Here is a 25,875-nt window from a genome sequence, read left to right on the forward strand (position 1 = left end):
CAAAGTGTCCTGACATCAGTTGAGTAAGTCAATATTTCTAAAAAGTTGTTCAGTTTCTAAACATGTTTTACATACTTATTGTCTCAAAGCAGGATGAACTTACTCTAGAAGCCAACTTGAGTGATAGAAGTCATATTGGCCAGCTTTTTTTTTTTTTTTTTTTTTTTGAGGGGGGGCACAGCAGACAAGGTGCTGTTTCTTGGAGTGAAAAAAAAAGAAGGGAAAATTGGTAAAACAAAAAGTCCACAGCAACAGTAAAAATGGCATAACTTTATGTCCATCACATATTACAGAAAATGTGTCTACAACACATGACACGTTTTTATTTGCCCTTCCCCTCTAAGCAAAATGTATCGCTATGTGACATGTTCATAGAATGTGCCGTAATGTGACGTCCAAAGAGACATTCGACATACTGTTTATTTATTTATTTATTTATTTATTTTTTACCCCCCCCCGGTCATAAAAACTGTACTGCTGTAACTTTCTATTCCCTGTTGATTTGCGAAACGGTAGGAGGAGCTGAGAGAGCCCCGCAGTAGAGCTCTTTCATCCTCGATGACAGTGTCAGTAGAAAGCTAGGGAAGGGCTGAAAGGCTGAGTTAGAAACCAAAAAAGTCTATATCTACGCCTACCTTGCAGTCTCTGGCATTCTCAATAGTTCTCTGTTTAACTTCCTGAGCAAAAGCAAAGAAAAGATTTTTGAAGAGTCGAGGTGTGTATTTGGTCCTGGACAATTCAGAGTATTCAAGTGGAACTAGATTCCTGCTTCCAAGCGTGTTTTGTTTATACATTCAACAAACGTCACATTTTAGGAAATAAAACACAAACATACAGAGAGAAAAGAAAACATTAAAAACATTAACAACGTTGGCTTGTCGTCGACAGCATTCGGAAGCACGATGAGGTTTGGTGTTCATCGCCAAGTAAAGGATTTCCTTTCAGAGTTGGACGCGTGCACTTGAAATCAGTTTATTGCATTCTCTCTTTGTAGTTATTCATAAATTTGCCTTATTATTGAGATGTTGCACGACACAGTAGAACTTTTGGGTTCTCTGCCATCTCTCAATATATGGAGTAGTTAAGCTTCAGCGCGAATTGTACATCAGTCTAAGGTTTGATGATCCGGGGGTGGCAACTGGCTTTCCTGTTGTTGATCAGGTAAGTGGGCGAGTATTTGCCACTATTGTGATTGCTATTATTATTATTATTATTATTATATTATTATTATTATTATTATTATTATTATTATCTAATATTAATATTATATTATAAAATAGCATTATGGAGATGATTATTATTAAAAATACATTTTCATGTATTAAGTGATCATTAATATAGGTACATATGGTGAAACTATAATATTCAAACCGACAGCATGTTCAGTATTAAGAAAACATTTTACAAACAAAAACATTTAAGTTTTTACCACTGTTTATATGGTTGTCCTCTACTCAATCTACACATTGCAATTAGTACCTAGGTGTTGTAAAGTATATAGCGAGCATATAAAACAATTCAGACTCATGATGGTACAGTATAGCATCTTTGCATTTCTGTCAAAACCCTGAAGTTAGCTTCAATCTTTCTTGGAAGTTTTTAATTACTTGTTGTTATTCTCGTTAGGTATGTAAATACGCAGAATGTTTGACAAACGTACATGGGCTATAATGCCAATGAAGGCACTGTGTTAGCTAATCTGCAGAACAAGTACAAGCTTGTCAAACTATTTTAAGTGTGTGTGTGTGTGTGTGTGTGAGCGCGCGCGCGCGCCTGTGCGGGTGTGCGTGTTGTTTTCTCATGAAAATAAGCTCTAAAGCCTAAGGAAGCGGCGTGGTCCAATGGTTAAAGAAAAGGGCTTGTGCTCTGTCTTTTAGGTGAGACGATTAATGTAAGTGACTCTGAAGCTGATGCATAGTTCACACACCCTACTACTACTACTACTAATAATAATAATAATAATAATAATAATAATAATAGCTTTAAAAGTGTGGGGATGCTATATAATGCGGTCTATGCTATAATAGCAACAACTTGATTAATACATAAATTCGTTACATTGACTGCCTAACTTGGTCATGAAAATTGCTTGTGTAAAATATTGTTAACATGAATTTACAATTTATAAGCATGATTGAGTACTTTTAATGCCATCATACCCCTGAGGTGTTCTAATCTGTTGAACCATTCATTACACCATGTAACAAATGTTATTTTTTTTTGTTCCTGGGTAGTAAGTGTTATTTCCTAATTGCTTATGCCTCAAAAGTATAGAAAATGGCTATTATTCCCCACAAACTTTGCTTTTGTGATCAGGACAGTGATATTTCAAAATATCACTATTTCCAATGGGAAAACGGGCAAATGTGTGTCTTTTCATTCACATAAAGTCAGAAAAATCAACATATGAATCCAAATTAACATGTATTTATACTAAAGTAATACAAAAATGACTACAAAAGATTTAGAAGTGAGTAGTTTTTCGAGATTTACGATTATACTGTAAATACTATTAAAAAAAATAAAAAAATAATAATATTTTGAAATATCACTGTCCTGGTCACAAAAGCAAAGTTTGGGGGAATAATAGCCATTTTCTATACTTTTGAGGCATAAGCAATTAGGAAATTACACTTACTACCCAGGAACAAAAATTGTGTTACATAGTGTTATGGATAAAGTTTGGCACACCTAGCAGTTATCTCTGTTTGATTTATTATTGCGCCCAGTATTTATCAATATTTATTTTATGAAACCTAACAATGGGGATTGCAGAGGAAGCCCAAAGCCATAGAATGTCCAGGAAACCCAGTCCTGTTTTTCACAGTGTAAGCTACATTTGAAGGATCTAATACAATACATTAGGGTTGGTCACATCTTTTATTATTTGTGTAAATACTGTATATTCAGATTAAAAACAGCTATGACTTTTTAGGGTTAAAAAGGCCTTTATTTTTTTATATCCTCGGTCCCCCACCAGTTTGTAGCAAATGTTATAATTTTACTCAAGTAGTCGTTTATTAAAGTGGAACTAACTGTACAATAAATAAATACATTTAAAACTCTGAAAAAAGGTCATGTCTGCAACATAAGAACTGTATAGGAAGATGTGTAGGGTAAAAAATAAGGCTGAAAATGAGTGCCAATTCTTGGAACTATTGATTCAACTCTTGTCATTATAGCTGCTGTTTCAACACTAAATGACACCAAACAGTATAGGTTGCAGAAAACAATTCTACAAGAACAGCATAAAATTATATAATTAATTTAAAAGTCCATGTTTGTGTTACTGTAAATTACAAGAATCAGTTGTCCTAATTTCAATCCGTTTAGTATTTCTTCATTTCAAATGCAGGCGACAAATTACATTAACTTTTACTCAAACTAAGTAGTATGGAGTTAAAGGCTTAGGCACTGAATGGAACTCTGCATATGGGCTGTAATATGGTTACTTTTTTTTGGAAGAAACATTTTTGGCCTTAATCCTGGTGTACAGGATTAAGTTTTTTTTTTAACATGCAAATTGACCTAATTGACATTTGAATAAGTGAGTAAGTAGCACCAGATACAGGATGTAAGAGCAGTTTATTTTTCATTTTTCGTCAACCATTTCAGTCCTGGTGCTTAATTTAGTGCTAAAATGTAAAGAAATAGTGTATCGCCTTGTGAGATGATGTTCAATCACAAGTACATTCAAGCCTAGTGTTATTTGATGTTTGAAACTGTTAAACATGCATATTTTGTTTCTTTAGGTTTGAAGGTGTTAGAAATTTAAATGTTAAAAAATAAATACATAAATACATGTTTTACTCTTGTGTATATGTTTTAGAGTAAACTAATGCCTAGATATAATTTAGATATAACGCAGAATTATTAGGATATGGGAGTGGGCATTTGTGTATAAACTCAGCATGCATGAAAGTGAACTAGTCAAAGCTGGTTTATACACTGTGAGTGCTTATGTAAGCACGTCACAGATTCTCACTATCACAGTTATATACAGCATGTATATTTCATAGTTAATAGTTTCAATGCTGCTCCATTTTGTTTATCAGAAGAAAATTCTCCTGGGGATTAACAAAACAAACCTTGTGTTAACAGTATCAGTTTCGCCCAGCAACAAATGCAAACATCTCTCTATTCAAAAAGACTATTTTCAAAGCATGTTTTGATTTAGTCTTCTCTACTGTGGGTGTATTATTTTATAAAGATTCAGAATTATAAAAATCAATAAATAATAAATCACCATAACCAGAGCAAGTAAATACTGTAATAGAAGACAAGTGGGTGTCCCACAAAAGTAAAAGTTCCATGTTTTACTGTCTTACTTTCTAGTGAGTATATTACAATTCACATTACAGTAAAGAAGACTTGTAGTTCTGCTTTACTTGGAGCCAGGTGATAATGTGTACAGTAGGAACCAATATGCTTACTGTGTACTGAAGGCACATGCTTAAGGCAAAATGTCATTTCACGGCTTGCATACCTGACTTTAATGTAGTTTATTTTAACTATAAAACTTCATGTCCTGAATAGTGTCTTTTATTTTCCTTTCTTCTTTAGATTGACATTTGGATTCAGAAAATGTTCTCCTGGACTATTCTCATCTATTCATTTGTTGTTGCTGCTAATTCTCAAAACATTCAGTCTTCTAAAGGGTCATCCTGTGATGGTTTATGCTCCTGTGAGGAAAAGGATGGTATTCTGCATATCAACTGTGAAGACAAAGACATCAGCAAAATATCTCAAATCAAAGTGCCACCATCCCTACCTTTCCAAATTAATCTTTATAAAAACGAAATAGCAGAACTGCATGCACATGAACTAGAACATCTTAGTAATGCTGTCTCATTACATCTAGGAGCTAACAATATACATGAGTTGGAACCTGGGATTTTCAGTGCATTTGGATCTCTCAAGAAATTGCATATAAACAGTAATTTTTTAGTAACACTGAAAGAGGATACATTCCGTGGTTTGGAAAATCTTGAGTACCTTCAGGCAGACACGAATTTCATTCATGTGATCGAGCCTGGGGCCTTTAGCAAGCTCATCCGGCTCAAAGTTCTTATTCTGAATGACAATGAAATTGAATTTCTTCCTAGTAACATTTTCCGTTTTGTGCCATTGACTCATTTAGATCTTCGTGGTAATAAACTGCAAGCTCTTCCATTTGTTGGCTTTCTGGAGCACATTGGACGTATAATAGAGCTTTTGCTAGAGGATAATAAATGGGTCTGTGATTGTGATATACTTCCTCTTAAAAACTGGATAGAAAACATGCGGACCCAGTCGGTTATAGGAGAAGTTGTGTGCGATAGTCCTGTACTCCTCCAAGGTAACACTTTGAGCAAGGTGAAAAGGGAAGTGTTATGTCCATTTCATGCTGACATTGATTTAGAAGAACCGTCCAAGTCATCAGGCTTGATAGTTACTCCCTCCTCCAAGGTAAAACCAGTTCCAAAAGAAACACAAATTGAAGCTTTACCCACACCGGTGCTAGTCCCAGATACATGTCCTGAACAATGTTTCTGCAACAATCATCAACTGGCAGGACTTTTGATCCATTGCCAAGACAGAGGCATTGAAATCCTGTCTGATCTTGGATCACCAACACAAAAGCCCCGACAACTCCTTTTAACGGGAAACATGATTCAGAGACTAACAAAAAATGATTTTGTTACATTTGGAAGCTTGGAGTTACTCAATATTGATAACAACCGCATTGAATATATTCAAGATGAGGCTTTTCTGAACCTTGGAAATTTGCAAAAGCTGAACTTAAATGGAAATAAACTTGAAAGGTTAACTCCAGGTATGTTTGCTGGACTACGTAGTCTTGAATATTTATACTTGGAGTTTAATATGATCAAGGACATTGTTTCAGGAACATTTAGCAACTTATCCAAACTCAGACACCTATCTTTAAAAATAAATCTTCTTCAATCTCTGCCACCTCTTATATTTCATAACGTGCCACTAAATAGGCTAGATCTAAGAAAAAATCTGTTCATGCATGTACCTGTGGGCAATGTGTTGGATCAATTGGATTTTCTAGAACAGATTTACCTTGAAGATAATCCATGGGATTGTTCTTGTGATTTAGTAGGTCTGAAACAGTGGGTAGAGAAACTCAGACAGAATACAGTGGAGGGAGACATATTGTGTCATACCCCAAGAAAAATTGCCAAAAAGGATTTGAGATCCCTCAGAAATGAACTGCTATGTCCTGGATTGGTTCCATTCAACGCTTTACCAACCCAAGCCCCTACATCCACACCATCAAGTCTATTTGGTTCCTTTACAGATTCAGTCCCCCTTTCAGTTTTAATCCTTGGCTTGCTGATTGTTTTCTTATTGATTGTCTTCTGTGCTGCTGGACTGGTTGTTCTTGTTTTACACCGCCACAGGAGATCAAAGAAAAAGCAAACAGGTGATCCACAGAGGGAGCCCAGCCCTATACACCTTCAGTACAGTATGTACGGTCAAAAAACCACCCATCACATGACTCAAAGGCCTGGGGTTAATATGTATGATGAACATGCAATGAGCCCTGTGATACAAGTCTGTAGGAGTCCTTCTTATTGTAATAATCTCAAAGACCAAGATCTGAATGATATTCATGACTCAAAGTATGTTTGTAGAAGCATTTTAGAAAAGGAGAACGATTCACCCCTGACTGGTTCAAATATGAAATTCAGAGCAGTAAGTGACCATTCATCAGAATTTGTTACCCTTGAAGATGCAAATTCTCTGTACAGAAACTTACTGGAAAGAGAAAGAGAACTCCAGCAGTTAAGCATCACAGAGTACCTCAGAAAAAATATAAATCAGCTTCAGCCAAATGTTGACGTTCACTGTCCAGGGAGCCACGAAGAGCTAAAATTAATGCAGACAATCATGTACACCAGGCCTAGAAAGGTCATGGTAGAGCAAACAAAAAATGAATATATGGAGCTCAAAGCCAATCTGCACACAGAGCCTGACTACCTGGAGGTTCTAGAGCAACAAACAGCTTTGAACTGAAACGACTCTTCAGGGGATGTTGCGACCTGTTTTGTAGCTATCTTCGTAAAAGAAGTGCCTTAGCCAATTTTTCACTTGCATTTTGTTTTCACATTAAAGAGATCTGCAGTTAACTTAAATGAGAGTCAGGGATTACTGTAAGAAGTCACTCGGACTGAATGGTTTGTGACTTCAGCATTTAAAGCAGAAAGGTTAGACTGTTATTGTAAAACATTTTGGCATTTGCATCGTTGTTCATTACCTATTAAACTGAATACAGGCATATGTGCCATTATTAGTCTGTACAGAAAAAAAACATATATATATTCTTCTGTTGAGAAACACAATTCTTATTCACTTAGATATTATGTGACTAATGTTTATGAGTGTATTGTTTTTTTTTTGGTTTAACTGACTTTCCCAAGTACAGCTGTGGCCAAAAGCTTTGCATTGCCTTATAGAATGAACTACTTTTGCTCATAAAGGTGAATGAAACCTGCTGAATAGTGATACATTAACATTGAATTTCATAGTTTTCAATATACTTAATGAAAAACTGACAAACATTTTAAAATGTGACATTTCAAAATCAAACATGAAATAGTGTACTACCAGCTTCCGGTAGGCTTTTGCAATATCATTTTGTAGTTTCTTTGATTACATGATGTTAAATAAATAAATTATGTTTATATAGTTTTTTTTTTAATTTTTGTTTAATTATGTCTCAATCGTAAAATTCTAGGTAATGCAAAATGTTTGGCCATAGCTTTACAGTTATACTAGAGTTTCATTTTAGTCAAGATGTTAGGACAATCTAATAATGTCGTTGTACATTACTGTGACATTTTTTATTTCTTAAATTGTAAATGTGTGATTGTTATAGCTACTGAAAAAATGTTGTAAATATATTTATCTATTCTTTTACCTTTGGAGAAACACTGTTAAGTTGCATTTAAAAACTATACTACTTAATATCTGGGCAGTAATTTTAGGCATGAAAAATTATGAAAAACATTTAATGTTTAGATTTTGTTTGTGAAAAACACTTTTGTGATGGTCAATTTGTATGAATGATTTGGTGTGCAGCGCACTGTGACTTTATTTAATGTCTATATAGATTTCTGTAACCTATTTATTCTGTACAGTTTTGTATATTTGTTCATAAGATTACTCTTGAGTGCCTTTAAAGTGAATTGTAAATAAAGATTTATCTTTTTGTTTCTGTGGAAAAATCTATTTATAAATGACTCGATATGTCAGTTTTTTTTTTTTTTTTTCCTGTAGTGAAGAAAATACCCTGCTTCGGTATTTTCAAATGATAATTCTTACCAGCCAAATCACGACTTTGTGACGCACCATATTTTAAATTGAAAACGTGGAAGGAGCTGTATGTAATGGTTGTTCGGTTTCTTCAGAACATTGAATGCAACCTATTTTTTATTATAGTTTACTGAAAAATAGCCAAATTTAGAACATTCACATCATGGGTATGTCGGGCGTCAAATCATGTCTCTATTCATGGTTAATGGCAGCCCGAAAGTGCATATAGAGAAGACCTGCCAATATTACTGGTAAGCACCAACAATGCTTTTAAAATAGTCCATCCATAGAAAACATACTGCAGTAAAGCCTCTTAATGGCACCGACACAGTACACCAGTAATATTACCTAAAATGGAAGTCAGCTAGTGACACAAATGCTCATCTCAATGTATTTACCTCTACTAGTAACCTGTTAGAATGTTCTTCACCCCTATCATTATACAGATAATCTGCTATCTCTGGTATTTCCAGTACAGTACAGCACTGTCGGGTGTATGCTTATATTTACAGGGGTTGTAACTATTCCTCTATTAGAAAAGTCACAGTAACAATTAACAGTAGTAATTTTATTTTCCAATCAAATAGCTTTTACTTCCAACTAGTTTCACCTCTATTTATATTAATACAAAACTGCACATATCTAATCATATATAATCATAATACATATGTTATTTTTTAGGCTTCCAAGCCAAAGGCTGGGAAGCCTATTGTTATTGCTGTGTTTATTATTATTATTTTTCCGCCAAAACTTTGTCTCAGTCTCATGAAAACGCATACTTAAGGCAATGTGGGGACAACCAGGCTGGCGTCCGTGAGTGGAAAAAGTTCACAGTTTGGCCACTAGGCTAAATCTTGTGAAAATATTGGACAATTTTCAAAACTCTTGTCGACAAAAACAACTTAAGATGCAGATCTGGCAATGTCAGCATATAGTGCATTAATGGCCTATAAAAAGAAAACGTTGAAACAAAATCAATTGGACAGTTATTTTGCTCGCCACGTTGGATTTGTGTAAAATATTCAAAGATCTTTTTGTCTGAAACTGCAACGTTGATCCGCACCAAAATTGTCAGGTTTGACAAGGTCCTTTCTAAGTTTTGTAAAATATCTGGTTTTTCATTAAAAAACATGGATGCAGCGAGCAAAATAACAATTTACCGAGTGCTATATTTACATATATTAAAGTATAAATCCATACTACAGTACACTAGACATGAAACTGGGTAAGATAATAGAGGGTAATGTGAAGTACTGTTGATTTCAAAATGGCGTGTTTTGGTTACATGGTTTGGCGGCCATATTGATAATTGAAAAACTAATTTTACGCCCCATAACAATAACAGTGTTGCATGTATGCTCTTCAATGTTGGTACAGTTGTGCGACCCATAATAAAGTAATAATCGCTAAAATGGAAAGCAGATTGGTCACATAGTTTGGCGAGCATATTGGAATTTACGTTTAACTTTTATCTCCTAGGTCGTGCCGATATGATCAAAGTTATAATGGAACACGTATAGGAAATCATATGTGCTCTATGAAAAAATGTCATCAACCGCAACCTTTGACCTCTCTAAAAGTAAAACTAAAACTGGCGATTTTAAAATGGGTTGTTTTCGTCACATGGTTCGGTGGCTATATTGATAATAGAAAAACGACTTTTATGACCCATAACAAGAACAATGTTGCATGTAAGCTCATCAATGTTGGCATAGTTGTGTGGCCCATAATAAAGTAATAACTGCTAGAATCGAAAACAGATTGGTCACATGGTTTGGCAGCCATATTGGTATTAACGTTTAAATTTGATCTCTTAGGGCGTGCCAATATGGTTAAAGTTATAATGGAACACGTATAAGAAGTCATATGTGCTCTATGAAAAAAGGTCATCACCCACAACCTTTGACCTCTCCAAAAGGTCAAACTAAAAACTGGCTCCTTGCGTCTCAGTGATCACAGATAGAGTCATGGATCATATGGAACACATATAGGAAGTCATATGTGCTCTATAAAAAAATGGCATTAACATGTATAGGAAGTAATACATGTGCTGTAAAAAAAATGTCATCACCCATAACCTTTGACCTCTGCTAAGGTTCAAAACCCACAAATTGGCCTATAGCTCCTCAGCTGTATCTAACACAGATCAGTGCACTTAAACTTCAGCGTAGGATTATGCTCTGTACACGATACAACTTAAGTAGCCCATGAACTAATTATAGGAAACGTAGCAAGCTATATTAGTGATTATTTGTGATGATTGAACAATGTTTTCTTGGAAGCCTTTATAGTTGCTAGCAACTCTAGTTCTTTTTATTTTTACCTTGTAGGTTTTATTTATGGTTCAGAATATTTGTAGGGCACTGGGGTGGGTAGCCCCCATAGAACTACTGGGCTGGTTTCAAGGAGTGACCAATCACGCTAGCTCCTGTAAGTCCAGCCATGGGGAGGAACCCCTAGAAGGCTGTGAGTGGTTTGAGTACTTGCTTTCCTGGGTTGAGTTCAATAGCAGAGTCAAGTGATGGGTTGGCAGAACAGAAGGTGGCAGGCCGTGAAGAGGATCTACAGGTTCAGCAAAAAAGAAAAAAAAGTTTTGTTATTACCAAATTTAGGATATACATATACAAACTATACATTATCAACCACGTTGTTATTCCGTGCATTTCTCAATCATGTTACTGGTAGCAGTTCTGAGTGTGTGTGTGTGTGTGTGTGTGTGTGTGTGTGTGTGTGTTGTGTGTGTGTGTGTGTGTGTGTGTGTGTGTGTGTGTGTGTGTGTGTGTGTGTGCGCGTGTGCGCGTGTCTCAACCCGGTAGTTTTATTAGTAGGTTTGCCATACTGTAAACATTTCGGTTTTCCTTTTTACTATTCTCATCTTCTCATTCTTTCTCTACCTAATACTTTTTCTGGGCATGTGAACAATTCTAGAGGCTTTGCTTTAGAAAAGCAAAGGATTAGATTTAGGTTGTGGTTTTTTGAAAAAGAAGTTCAGTTCTGCATCTCTCCCCTGTTCCTCATATCAAGTCATCTTAAACTGAAGGCAGCAGTTCAGAAATGTGTCTTTAGAACTTGATTTCGTCCCATACAATGGATATAAAACCTGGAATTGCGTTTATTTACAAATAATGGAATTATAGTTATAAAACTGTTGAAAGTGAAAATAAATAAATAAATTCATAAATTAATACAAACAGCATTCAGTTTGGATAAGCATATTACAACTAGTAATAATTGCCATCTGGAATTCAGTTTGCTATTACTGAATAGAGATGGCGCATTTTAGTATAGAAATCCTGAAACACGGACAGCTGAATGTGCACAATGGGCTGAAGTAATAATGCATTAGTGTGTCTGTACATGTGTTATGAAAATGAGAGAGGTGTGTAGTGTGAGAATCATATTATGTGAGAACCAGCCAGGGAACTATCTGTAAACATTTTTACAAACAACTGAACTAATATTTGTGTTCTCAGTCTTTGTATTATCCATTAGCTTGAGCAAAAGATTGAGGGCAGCGAGACTATCCTAGTGGCAAAATTAAATATTCAGAACAACTGAATTGTAAACAATTGAAAAGAGCATGACTACCAGCAGTATATTTTGTATGTATTCTGTACAGGATGATTGCAGAGACTATACAAATGGCAGCATATTGCTTTCAATAGAAACAAAGAGGGCATGTGAGCTTGGAGACCATTGTTCAACCTACATTTAATGATTTTGGAGACGATAGAATTTGGGAATGGAGTAAGTTAAACTGTTTGTAATTCCTGGTTATTTGCTGTACTGAACAATGGGGTATAATGGAAGGGGAACTAAAAATGTTGAATGCTGTGTTCACTTATCTACCCTTGTATTTTTTACTAAGGTCTACAATAAATCAAGCCAGACTCATTCATTATCCTTCATTCAGCACCTAATCCAGGTTGAGTTCAACATGCACTATGCACTTTTCTATTGAACCGTTCACTGAAAAGAGGTGGTATCATAAATATTTATATAAAGCAATGTCAGTCCTGTATTCAAGAAGAAAGTACAGCTTCTTCTTTACTGTAAAAGCAAGTTTGTGTATCCATTAGAAGTCTTAATGTTGACGAATGTTAAACCATAAATAGCCTGGAATAGCTGAATAAGTGAAACCGTAGTAGCTAAAACACAAGAGACATTAAGAGGTCATCCAAAATGATCATCACGTACAGCAAGCATTCACTGTTATGTTTGTGGTTTAGTATTAAGATTAGTTGGTTACTGCAACCTTCTGGTAGTATTTGCATAGCTCACAGAGCGTGCACAGTTTCTCAGTGTTTTTCAGAAGAACTCAATAAGAAGCTAATTGTTGGGTCTCAGCACAGTGTCCACTTGTGTGTCACTAACTGCTTAATTAGAGTAAATGTCAGGATATAACAGCGGTCTCTTTTTCAATTCCCCCTAAAAAAAAAAGAATGTATAAACATGATGGCGTGCTTCGCTTTGCAGGTGCTAGATCTTCAAAATAAAATGTAATTAATTACTCATACTAAAAGTGAAAATATACACTGGGCATGCAGGTAATGCTGATACTCTACAACCTTTGGTAAAAAAAAAAATACATCATGTTAAATTAAAAGCTAAAGCTGAAAGTTTTATTATTATTATTATTTAAAAAATAAAGTGTTAGGTGTCTGTGGCCAAGTGGCCACCCCTTTGTGCATATTTAACTGTTCTGTGTTGCGTGTGGGGTGTTAATGTTAGTGTATAGATATTGCTGCACAGGATATTAATGGGTCTGTGTAGTGATTTAAAATATATAGTTGTATTTAGGCATGGGGATGGCACAATCACTTCACGTACATTTAAAGTATGTAATAGTATTTGAGCACTGGGATTGCACAAATTAGTTCACGTGCCGGGATTCAAGTGAATAATGAATTAGTAATTGATTCCCGGCACAACAGTATATAGATAAATGTTTCACTCGCTTGGGGTAGTGTGTTCGGTGAGTGGAGAACGGGTGTGGAGAGGAGTTAAAATGGATTTATCTGGAAACTGTTTTAGAGTAAATCAGGTGCTTCTGTGAGTGGGTCAGTTTATTTTTATTAAGCTCATATTACTTTGTAGTTACTTTCAATCAATACACTGCTTAAATAGAAGTACAGTAGAAGGGCCTCCTATGGAAAATAAAGTAACTGGCTAAAATAAGCCAGCATAATAAACTAGAATTGTGTATATGTTTTTGAAGTGCTGGCATGGTCTAGTTGAATTTATACTTTTGTTTTTACAGGTGACAAGGAGAAAGCCCTGCGATTCTATACAATCACTGGCCAGTTTAGCAAATATATGAAACTGAACTCTGTTGTACACAATCATTTAGTGATTCTATAAAATCACTAGAGATTGTATAAAATCATGCAAATTAAAACCAAAATAGATTTGTATAATAAAGGAGCTGCTTTACTGTATTTGTTACAACAGTAGCACTCATAATTTAGTCCAAACCAATGATATTGTTTTTAAAAAACTAGTACAGTCAGATTATAGGCAAAATACAAGAAACATAGACTTGTATTCAATTATTTAACAAAATGAACAAACATATCTTTAAACAAATTCTAATGTAATAAATGATAGGTTGCACATAAAATGTCCATAGAACAGAAACGCAAATAAAAAGCAAAAATTATAATTGTTCAAAAAATGAGAATGCAATTTAAACTAAGTGCATGGAAAATGTTCATAGAATTTATAAATGTAAAATAAAAAAGTCATCTAAGCATGTGCTACCAGTGATTCTATACAATTACTAGTGCTTGTATGACATGTTTTAGTCTTTTATACACATTCACTTACAGCTTCCAGTGGTTCTATACAATCCCTAGTAAATGTATAAAATGTTTGAGTTTTGTTAATATTTCACACATCCACTGGCCAATTTTAGTGATTCTATGCAACCACTTGCAGTTCTATACGATCACTGATTTCACACTTTCACTATATATATATATATATATATATATATATATATATATATATATATATATATATATATATATATATATACAGTGCCTTGCAAAAGTATTCAGACCCCTGACCAATTCTCTCATATTACTGAATTACAAATGGTACATTGAAATTTCGTTCTGTTTGATATTTTATTTTTAAACACTGAAACTCAGAATCAATTATTGTAAGGTGACATTGGTTTTAAGTTGGGAAATATTGTTAAGAAAAATAAAAAACTGAAATATCTTGCTTGCATAAGTATTCAACCCCTGTGCTGTGGAAGCTCCCAGTTTGCACCGATGAAAGAAATTGCCCTAACGAGGACACAATTACCTTACCATTGGCCTCCACCTGTGACCCATTAAAGTTGCTGTCACATTTTCTGGATAAAAACCCCACTGTTGAAGGATCATTGGTAAGGCTGTGAATCTGAAGGAAAATGAAGACCAAAGAGCATTCTACAGAAGTTAGAGATAATGTAATACAAATGCATAGATTAGGGAAAGGGTACAAAATAATATCCAAGTGTTTGGATATCCTAGTGAGCACAGTTGTATCAATCATCAGGAAGTGGAAGCTGCATCACACCACCCAGGCACTGCCAAGTAAAGGCTGTCCCTGGAGTTTGCCAGAAAGCATGAGAGTGACCCAGCTGCGATGTGGGAAAAGGTTTAGTGGTCAGATGAGACAAAGATAAAGCTTTTTGACCAAAACTCAAAGTGCTATGTGTGGCCCAAACCTAACACTGCCCATGCCTCAAGACACACCATCCCTACAGTGAAGTATGGTGGTGGCAGCATCATGCTGTGGGGATGCTTTTCATCAGCAGGGATTGGGCATCTTGTTACAATTGAAGGAAGAATGGATGGAGCAAAATACAGGAAAATACCGCAAGAGAATCTGCTTCAGTCCGCTAAAAAACTGAAGCTTGGGAGGAAATTTACCTTTCAGCAGGACAATTATCCCAAGCACAAGGCCAAAGCAACATTGGAGAGGCTCAAGAACAAAAAGGTGAATGTCCTACAGTGGCCCAGTCAAAGTCCTGATCTCAATCCCATTGAGAATCTGTGGCACTATTTGAAAATTGCAGTCCACAAGCGTCGTCCAACCAATCTGAACAACCTGGAGCAAATCTGCCAAGAAGAATGGGCCAAAATCACTCCGACACTGTGTGCAAGGCTGGTACATACTTACCCCAAAAGACTTAAAGTTGTTATTGCAGCGAAAGGTGGCTCTACCAAATATTATGTGTGGGGGCTGAATACTTATGCAAGCAAGATATTTCAGTTTTTTATTTTTCTTAAAAATATTTCCCAACATAAAACCAATGTCACCTTACAATAATTGATTTTGAGTTTAAGTGTTTTAAAAATAAAATATCAAACAGAATGATATTTCAATGTACCATTTGTAATTCAGTAATATGAAAGAATTGGTCAGGGGTCTGAATACTTTTGCAAGGCACTGTGTGTATATATATATATATATATATATATATATATATATATATATATATATATATATATACACACACACACACACACACACACACACTGTGTTATGAAGAAAATGGTCAGTGAAGGCGGATTGTTTTGGGTGAACCTTTTATTTTGGCCCTTGTACCAGTTGCTTTGTTTCTGTGTTTGCTTTGTTAATACATGCATGCACACGTTCTTTAAACTGCAGCTTTCTTGCCTCTGAGTCTCATTATTGATACTATCCTTTTTATGTGGTATGTGTGGCACGGCAGATCCCTGCCTGGAAAAACAAATGTGTTGGTGGATGGCAGGGATAGGGTTAATTTATGTCCCTGCAAGATATGTGTGTGTGTGTGTGTGTGTGTGTGTGTGTGTGTGTGTGTGTGTGTGTGTGTGTGTGTTTGCACAGCCGCAGGTTAACTGGTTTTATTTTGATTACCTGTTTAAATGTTTTACAATGTAATTAATGTCACCTGCCTGGGATTAGCAGGTAGGCAGGTATTTAAACAGGAAGACCTGTTTGTTCAGGGCAGTTTTCAGTCTGTGTGAAGGAAAGAGGCGGGCAGTGTGGAGAAACCTGTGTGGTTAAGGGAATAGGTAGTGAGCAAACCTTTTTGTGTGTGTGTGTGAAAATAAATGCTTTGTGAACAGCTGGTAAAGTTTAACTTGTACTCTGAGGGGAGTTAATGTTTTGTTTTGTTTTGCATTTATTTTATTTCTGTAAATTAATAAAATGCCATGAAAGTGCTTAAAAACTTCAATTTATGTGTCTGTGTCTGTATAAAAGGGCCAAAAGAACCTAAAACAAGTGAAATCTTTCACATATCGTAGTACTGTAGAGGTTTTATTGACTTTTTTGGAGACGTCTCGCTGCTCTTTGAATAAAACATTTGCTAACAGGACCCTTTTTCTTATGAAATCTGACAAGTCAGATTTGGCCATAGATAGTAAAGCTGTGCGCTGAGGCCATCAGATTCTGGACTGTTGTACTTGCTGTCCATGAAGTGCATTTACAAAAACTGTATGTTCAAATCCTATCCGTTAAGCACATTGGGACTTCTATATAGTGCACGATTTACTGGTAATGGAATGTTACAGAAATAACATGTTTATCCCTATTTTACCTGTATGCTTAGCTGTGGGGAATTTTATAGGATCTTGCCCTCTTAAGAAAAAAATTAAAGAAACAAAGTTACAGACTGAGTGTTTCTCCATTGAAATTTGTTTTATAGATGAATAATTGGTCCTCCAAATAGTGTAGTTTTCTCTTCAGCTTTGGAGAAGGATGGAGCACTTTTAGTTTATCATCTTTACCCTGCTAAATATTTCATGGAAATATTGCACTCCTGGATACTAATTAAGGTCATGACCTTGTCAAGAATGGGGAGTGCCCTTACCTTTTAATCACCCTGTATATCAGGCTACTTATTAGTTTTTCTCTGTTGCTAAGCACTATTTTGGGTACTCTGAAAACAATGGTCAAAACAGTTAACACAAATATCAAAACACGTTGCACATGTGCAAAACTCATTGAACATTTCCAAAAGTAAATGTATGTGTCATATCCATTCACACATTACACAAAGTTGTACTCCTATCAATACATTTAAAACAAGGTGACATTGCAATTAACCATTGTTTGGAAAACTATCAGTACTATTATTATTGTGTGATCATATTAGTTTGTTCCTTTTTTTTGTATTTAGATATACAATATAAGAAATAATTAACAGGAAAAAGCAATAAAGTGAAAATTTATTTACAATAATGTACAGTGTAAACATCATTTAGCATCATCACCACAGAGTCTCTCATTACTGTCTGGCCACATTACTTCATCACATCACAGCGGATGTTCTCTCTGGCAATGCACCAATGGAAAAAAAAAACTAAAAAACGCCTGCTGTGACGTATCCAGCCTTGACAGGCTTCTGCCCTGATATCATGATGTCTAACCCTGTCATAGGAGTGATGATCATATACCTTCCAACTCCAACAGGAGAACTCCTCCATTGGGTTGAGGAATGGGGAGCATGGTGGAAGAGGATTAAGAAAAAGCATCATGTTCCACAAAGCACAGTTGCACTCGCTGGGCACGATGAAAGCTGGCAGTGTCCCATACAATGGAAAAATTTGTGGGCTCGCCTCCTTCAGCTCACTCCTGGGAACATGTCCTCATCTTCACTGATGTTGGTCTCGCAGTATAGCACAGTAATGAAAGTAGAAATTGGATAACTTATGTATAAATAATCAAAGCAACAGCTGAGCGTGAAACATTTGGCTAAACCATTGTTCCAGCTTCCCTCGTTGTCACAACCCAGTTGATGATAAGTATACGCTGAGGTCTTCTATGCTGAGGCCTCACTCGCCTTGTCTCTCTCCCCTGTGATTGCTCACAAGGGGAGATTGCTAATGAGCATGAAACTGTCAGGAAATTCCTTACAAATAAATGACAGTCAAATGGTGCAGCTTTAAGCCACAAGTCAGGAAATACCATACTACCCATAACTCCACTGCATCCTGTTTAGACTTTTAGCATAGACATGGAGATGGGATTGACAGGGAATCATTCAATATGGGGAGTGGTGAAAATGGCAGAGGTAAGAAAATGAATGTTAAAACCAGAAACCACACCTTTAACAAGGAAACATTATTTTCAAAATAGTATTTTGGAAAAATCTCTGAAAAGTAGAGCAAAGTTAGGTCAAAAGTAAAACAATTGAAATCATCCCCAGTCCATAGCCTGGTGTGAGAAGTCCAAGGAAGGACTGCAGGATGGCAGGGTACAGTCTGGCATGTTGTAAGAGAACTTGTACAAGACTGAATCCTCCAGCAAAATCGAACATTCAAGAAGAACCCTGCTTATTGACTTTAGATGTTATAATTCACTGTATTTTCTTCTTCACAGCAAAGTTTTACATTTTTGTAGTGGCAGCATGCTTTGTAGTCTAGATACTGAGACCAATACTTTACAGAAGAAGTAACATTTCTCGGAACTTATTGGGTTGCAAGTGTAGCGTCAGAGTGGGTCATAATATCATTCTGTGTATGAAATTAACAGAATTGAAATATACAGAGGGGAATCTTAAACCATTCCTTGTGTCTTTTTGGTTTCTGGTCACAAATTCCCCGGCACTGACAAAGAATGCTTTTAGAAAGAGTCATAAACTAACTGCTGGATAAGTGTTTTATCTTTACCTATCACTGAATGAATCATTTAGGCACCAGCAATTTCTTGCAGAAGGCAAGCCAGACAGTTTTAAGTATGTTTTGACACCTCGGACATTGAACAGTACCCCTCATAAATAGAGCAGTCAGGGGTCAAAAGCACGGACCAATTGAGAACAATAGGCTGTCTCTGAACGAGAACAACTAATGAAAAACACCCCTCACGGACTCAGGCACAGCCCAGAATAACCAAACTAATCAATCACAGGGTGGAAGTCAGGGCAACAAAATCAGCTGGCTGACTTTCAAAGGACGTGCTGCCCATAGGTACTGTCCATGAGTGCTGCCTAAGTGTGTTCTCTGCAAACGAGGTGTGCTCGAGGAGTGTCCACCCACTAGAAGTGGCTTGGCACTCTGAGGAACGAAATGGAAGCTAAACTGCTCTGAAGAAAGTTGCAGAATCATGGGAGCATAAGTTCTCAAATTCACGGAAGGCAAGGAAGAACCAATGTCCTGAAGAATAGCTAAAATCAGCTTTGAAAAGAGCCATAGCTCTTTGCCCTACAAGAGACTGAAACAGTAAACGGAAGCAAAGCCATACAGAAAAATTGCAGCAAGAACACATCTATGAACTAAATCTACAAACTTTTCAATTGAACGCATTATTTGAACCAAGTTATGTCTGATCAACGGAACTATTTCCAGTTGGAAAACTGCCAACAACTACTCAAATTTGAGATCCAGAAGCTGATTTCCATTTGAAAAGAACTGTTTGTTTATTGTGAGCCTATGCAATACAATGTGTACAGCAAATTACCATCTTCGTTGGAACTTCACATCCAGAGAGATGCAGTGTTCATCAACACAGATTGACTTCTTTATATGGAAAATGATAAGTATTCAACATATCTAATATTAAATACTTTTTGACTCGAGAAAGTAACTGAAGCAAATTCTATCAAGTGGATAAATTGTTCTAGGGATAGAATATAACTTCCTGTTTTAGAGTGTGTAAGAAATGTATTTTGTTTTTTGAAATGTGCAACTCAAAGGAGTTGCCTCGTAAATGCAGAAAATTTGATCATTGCGCCATTTTTTAGTTAATTTGAATATATAATCAAAAAGGTTAATAACATATTATTAGTTTGGTACATCATGTCTAAACTAAATTAACATGGTAAAACTAATTTGCTAAATTAGGAACCGAAATGTTGGATTCCATTCTGAATGGGAAGTTGAAGTAATTCTCGTGCATATTGACATGATCGATTACAATGAGAAAGTAGACACTTTGTGTGATAAGCCATATTTAATATTATTATATTAACCATGTATGCTAATGATGTTGTGGTTGTTGTAATCGTTTAACTATGGAATCAGTGAACTATACACTATTGACGCATATCTCTAACCAATAACCTTTTCTTTCTGTAATATTAGATTAGTTGTGCACCCAAGTTTATGCTTAAATAAAGTATTGTTTTATATTTCTGACATGTGTGAATGCCAATTGTTCTCTAAGGTAATCCGAGTTCTACACGATCTCACCAAACTATTATGGTATGTGTCAGTTTTTAACAGTTTAACTTTCTTAAACAGGGCACCTAGAGAATAATTTATATATAAATAAATTGCATATCTAATTCACTACACAAGAGAGGCAATGTGAATCCAGTATCTATTTCTCCAAATATGCACCTTTGGGAAATTATATTTTAACATAATGAAACATAGTAATATTTGTACACATTATATAGCTGGATGATAACAGTTTAAGAATTGTTTTTAAAATACTGTTAACTATAAAAAGTCTAGACTATGTTTAAAGTAAACTATTTAGGGAATATGTCATTATGTAGAAGAATGAGGATTCGGTGTAAATTGCAATTATCTGTTCCCTAAAAAGCAGAATTTGAATTGGTCTTTACTCTGCTTCAAGAATCTACCATTCATTTGAAGGTATTAATGTAAACATTTTGTAGAAGCTCAAAACACCAAACAGGTGTGTCTGTGATCTTGGGGAAACAATGAACTATGTCTAAAGGGCAATAATATATTATGTTACCTGTGTTTTGCAGTACTGCATTTTAAATCCAGAACAAGCAGTATACACAACCAGGCCCAGACTTTAAAAATAGAAAGTCATTTTTTATGTAATTTTCGAACAGCCGTTTAAAATCCCTTGAACTTTATGTTCCTTCTTATAGAGCAGAGGGGACATTGAGTCCCATTTATCAAAAATCCACAAGGAGTAACTATTTTAAAACCCTGTTCTTCTATATAACCCATAGCTGTTCCTCACTGTATTTGTATCAGGTTGACTCTCAGGCATGCAGTGTGCATCTGCCTACTATCACCATACTGAATCTGTTAGTACCAGAATGACAGACAAAAGGTTGTTGTCTTTCATGTCATGTAATTATATTGTTAGTACACCACACTTTCTCAGCTTGATTTGTTATGAATTTGAAATTGGTATTGGATTACAATAAATGTTGTCACTCTTGCTAATCAGTCTGTTGGGAGAAGAGTGTGATTCCATCCTTTTATAGCTCCATTTCTGGAGTTGTAAATTATATTAAACATCTTGAAGATCAATGCCAATATTTTTAATCATTTTTTTTTTTTATTGACAGAAAAATTACTATTATTTACTATATGAATCCTCGAGTTTCACTGAATACTGAAATGCACATTTAAAGTGGTAGTGAATGGTTTACTAGACAGGGCAGTGTCTGAGGTGAATGAGAGAGGAGATGCTTAGCCGAGAAGTGCACATCTGTCCCAAATATTCACTAGTACAGTGCATTTTATAAGAGTATAAGTACTGCCTCATAGTTTTTTTGTTTTGTTTTATTTTTTTGTATGGAGACCTATGCCACACATTTGATCACAGGGCAAGGCACTAATGACAGCCCAAAAGCCCTGTAAATGATTTTGGTATCTTACTTAGTGCATAGTTTTTCACCTGTGCTTCTACACAGGTGTGGCCTCTTGTTCACCCGAGTACAGAACTAACAGAAGTTAAATAGAAATTTATCAAATTCAAATTACAATTCATTTCCTTGAATTTATTTTCTTTAAAATCTCCACGGCCACAGCAATAGTGCTGATAAAGCCCCAGGATGAAGTACAAAATTCAGCGGAACTGCAGGATCGGAAATCGGGGTGGGGAGCAGTTGCATTGGATATTAGCAACTACAACAACTAAGGGACTGTATGAATAACAACAAAAAAAGATAAAATAAATAAAACAAACCTAGGTTGAGTTTTTCAAGAATGTGGCATAAATGTTACATGCGTTACGATTATCGCACTAGGGAAGCAGTGATTTAAAACTTCAACTGTATTTACCAAAGTGTATGCTAAACTGAGCGAATCGTTCTCCTTGGGCTCTGATCATGAGTGGACAGATGCAATCTTGATTAACTAATGAACAAAACAAGTGCCCAGTGACTGAGCTGCCAGTTATGGTGCTCAGGGCAGTAATTAGCTGTCACTTTGGCATTGTGGGTCAACTGAGGAGCTGTAGCTGCTCTTCTTGACTTCAAGCCAGACTCACAGTTTGGTTGCTTATGGTCACCCCAGTTGCTGTCCTGAAGTGGATATTGAGCCCATGTGCTGCGTACTGGTGCTTTCTTAGTGTTATTATGTGTAGATATCAGCAATTACATGGTATGGTTAACCTCTCATGACCATGTCGAGAATATGCCTAGTGTACTAAACTGTTGTTTGATAACATGCCCACAATCTTGAAACAGGAGAAGGGATTACATCGAATTCACCATGTCTTTGTCTATCCCTAGATTCCAGCATTTGTAAAACTCTGGTAGTCTGGCTAGGTGGTGGCAAACATTGGCATTGTCTGCCACTACCTAGAATCATTAGAAGCCATGGTTTGCTAGCCCTTTCGTGGATTGGATGTCGCTAACCAGTCTGTGCCAGCACCAGTGTAATCATTGTGTAAAATCTAAAATATGGGGGAATGGAACGAAGAAATGCAAGTGTATTGGACATTTTTTCCCCTCATGTTTACTAGATTGGTTGAGAGTGATATCTGGCTTTTTATCAATATCCGTGCCTGGAAATGACCTTTTTAAGCATTTTAACTTTGTTAATTCAAAATAACCTGAGCTATACATCTAATTATGTCATTAGCATCTTCTTACACCTTGACCTTAAATATCTTATGCAACTTGTGTTGTAATAAAAAGAAGTAGGTCACAATGATACTGTACTAGAGCATTCTGTTTACTGTTATTCCACTGCAGAAATGTCTGCACCTTCCAGTCAAATCTATATGGGGCTGTTAAATTTGTTTTTCTTATAATGCCCCTCTTAATGCTGCAGACTGATTAACTCCCTATTCTAATAATCTCAACACTGTCTTTTTTATATGCTACTTTGCTGATGCCCAATGATACCTTTAAACACCCCCCAGTAATGTTGTTGTTATTAGCACAACAGTGGTATCAATGATTGCCATTAAATTCCCTGATGGAGAAACATATTTATACTAAATGATCCAAAACTATTCTGTCACTTTAGGAGCCAGAGGGTCACTCGATTGGTTCCCCATATAATCAAAAATACACAACTATAGAGAATATTATACAGCAGTGACATTGACTGCGCCATTCACTTTTACAGGGATTTCAAGTAGATGTGTAATGTAGAATTAGTGCTGTTTGACAGTGTATAGAATCAATGTTGTCTATGACGCTGTACAGAATCAGTACTGTCTATGACACTGTACAGAATCAGTGCTGTATATGACAGTGTGTACAGATTCAGTAATGCTGCTATGCATCCAGATCAAATCTAGATATTGTACTTTGATATTAACCTCTTGCTTGTTCAAAAAAAAGGTAATTTAAAGAATTGTCTATATTGTGTTGAAATACAAGTTTATATTCTTGTCATTTTACTTCACTGTCCCCAATCCCTTTGTTAAACTCAAAATCCACCAATAGCATTCTACTGTCCACTACCACTGACACACCCACTTCTTGCATTAAAAACAGACTTTTTAAAGGTATGTTGAAAACTGTAGGGTTGATGTGTGTTGAAGTGTAACATGTATAAACACATTCTCAAGCATTTATTCACTTGGGAAATATTTTTTCTTTGGACACTCAACCAGCCCTAACGGTTTTAAAAATGACTGATTGACAGCGGTTGAACACAATTACAGTTTGAAGCCCTGCATTTGAAAAACATGCAGCATGTAGAGGGGGCATTATTACCAAAAGGGGTGTCTTAATTCCATCATTATTAACACTAAAACATCAGTTTAATTCTGTTGCATTCGCATAGCTTTATTACAGTCTTACGACATCAATACAATCCTGACTTAGATTAGACTGTATTCTGTCTACTTCTGTCTGCTTTCTGACTCAGTATTGAGTCCTTGACTATATAATGAATCAACCACAACCAGTAAAATATGGAATTTCTGTAAGATATAATCACTTTAAAGCAAATTAAACCACACATATACGGAAAGGAACAATGCAACTTTAATTACATAATATAAGCACGAAACATGTTGCATGCATAAGCAGTCAATGTATTACTCATTATCATCTAGTATTATTTTAATGGGATACCTTTATTGTATTAGACATAAGCCCTCTGTAAGAACTGATTTATTGAGTTTTAAGCCTTTCTATCTATGCTCTATACCAGCACTGGACTATAACAAGGGTCAGGTTCATTTAAATACAGTTTCGTTGGACAGTAATATGGTTTAGCCACCACATTTATTAAGACAATTGTTTTATGAATCAGCCCAAAAAGCTGCCATGGCAAATTATGAGAACAATGTGGAAAGTGGCTGGTTTTATGCATTAGCCCCAGGGTACCCTGCAGTAGTTTATGACTCTCTCCATAAAGATCCTTAAAAGGTGAGGTCCAATGAACAGGCACTGTTTTAGTACACACTGCTTTAACTTTTAGACATGCAGATGTGTTTCACGTATCTATTTTCCGTGCTTAGAAGCACTTGATTTGATATGACGTTCCTGTTACATTAAGCCCATGGGGATGCAATTTGTTTTTGTATAGAAAAACACTTTTCTAGTTTAGAATACTGTTAGACAGCAACTGCAACTACCATCAGAATATCAGTGGTTATGTTTAATTTATTTTTCATTTGTATATTAATGCTGTTTTGTTGCTTGTTTGCTGTTTTACATTTAAATAAGCATGTTTTGGTTCAGCTTATTGTTACTGATAGAATGTTAAAATTGTTTTCTATTTACACGGCATGTGTGAGTATTCTATCCTTGCTGGTTAGTAACATGAATCTGCATGACATTCACTACCTTGTAAATAACAGCTGGTACAGCTTTCTTGCTTGCTATGGCTGATGACATGAGATTTAGTTTTTATGCTTTTGGGTATATATTAACCTATTACCCTTTTTGTAATATTTGATTTAATTAACATATGTGCATTCTTTTGTGATATTTATTTTAATGGGATCAATTTGGTTGAATCATAAATACCTGTCACACCCATTTGTATACCACTAATAGACTAACCAGTGAGACCTGTATAACACATTTCCTTTCAACACAATAACCAGTAATTCTTATTATCAGTTCAACCCAGCTAGGTTATGAAATTTAAAGTGTCACATGCATAATCTTTCATGCACTTTGATTCAACTAGATGTCATATTACTTCTGTGTAATACCAGGTCCTAAATTTAAATATATATATATATATATATATATATATATATATATATATATATATACGTTAGATTTAAAATTAACAAAGATAAAAACAACCATCCAGTTCTGTTCTGTCACTTTAAATATATCGTTTTTCAGATCTTTTCACTCTTTTCAAAAGATCTGAATCCAGATGTCTAGCTCAAAACATGTATTGTTCCAGAAATCTGGAAACCACATTTAGT

The 25,875-nt window shown here is 35.5% G+C and overlaps 1 protein-coding gene across 1 annotated transcript; it reads left to right on the forward strand.

Moving 5' to 3' along the window:
* Positions 1-574: 574 nt before the first annotated feature.
* On the forward strand, positions 575-7,700 carry LOC121320915 (SLIT and NTRK-like protein 6). The gene is made up of 2 exons (XM_041259694.1): positions 575-1,161; positions 4,564-7,700. The coding sequence occupies exon 2, from the start codon at positions 4,585-4,587 to the stop codon at positions 7,024-7,026; it is 2,442 nt and encodes an 813-aa protein (XP_041115628.1). The 5' UTR covers positions 575-1,161; positions 4,564-4,584; the 3' UTR covers positions 7,027-7,700.
* Positions 7,701-25,875: the final 18,175 nt, after the last annotated feature.

Source organism: Polyodon spathula, chromosome 9 (genome assembly GCF_017654505.1).
Source record: "Polyodon spathula isolate WHYD16114869_AA chromosome 9, ASM1765450v1, whole genome shotgun sequence".
Taxonomy (NCBI): Eukaryota; Metazoa; Chordata; class Actinopteri; order Acipenseriformes; family Polyodontidae; genus Polyodon; species Polyodon spathula.

Bases quoted from the DNA above. Each gene is read 5' to 3' on its own strand.
- LOC121320915 (XM_041259694.1), top strand. From the start codon at position 4,585: ATGTTCTCCTGGACTATTCTCATCTATTCATTTGTTGTTGCTGCTAAT.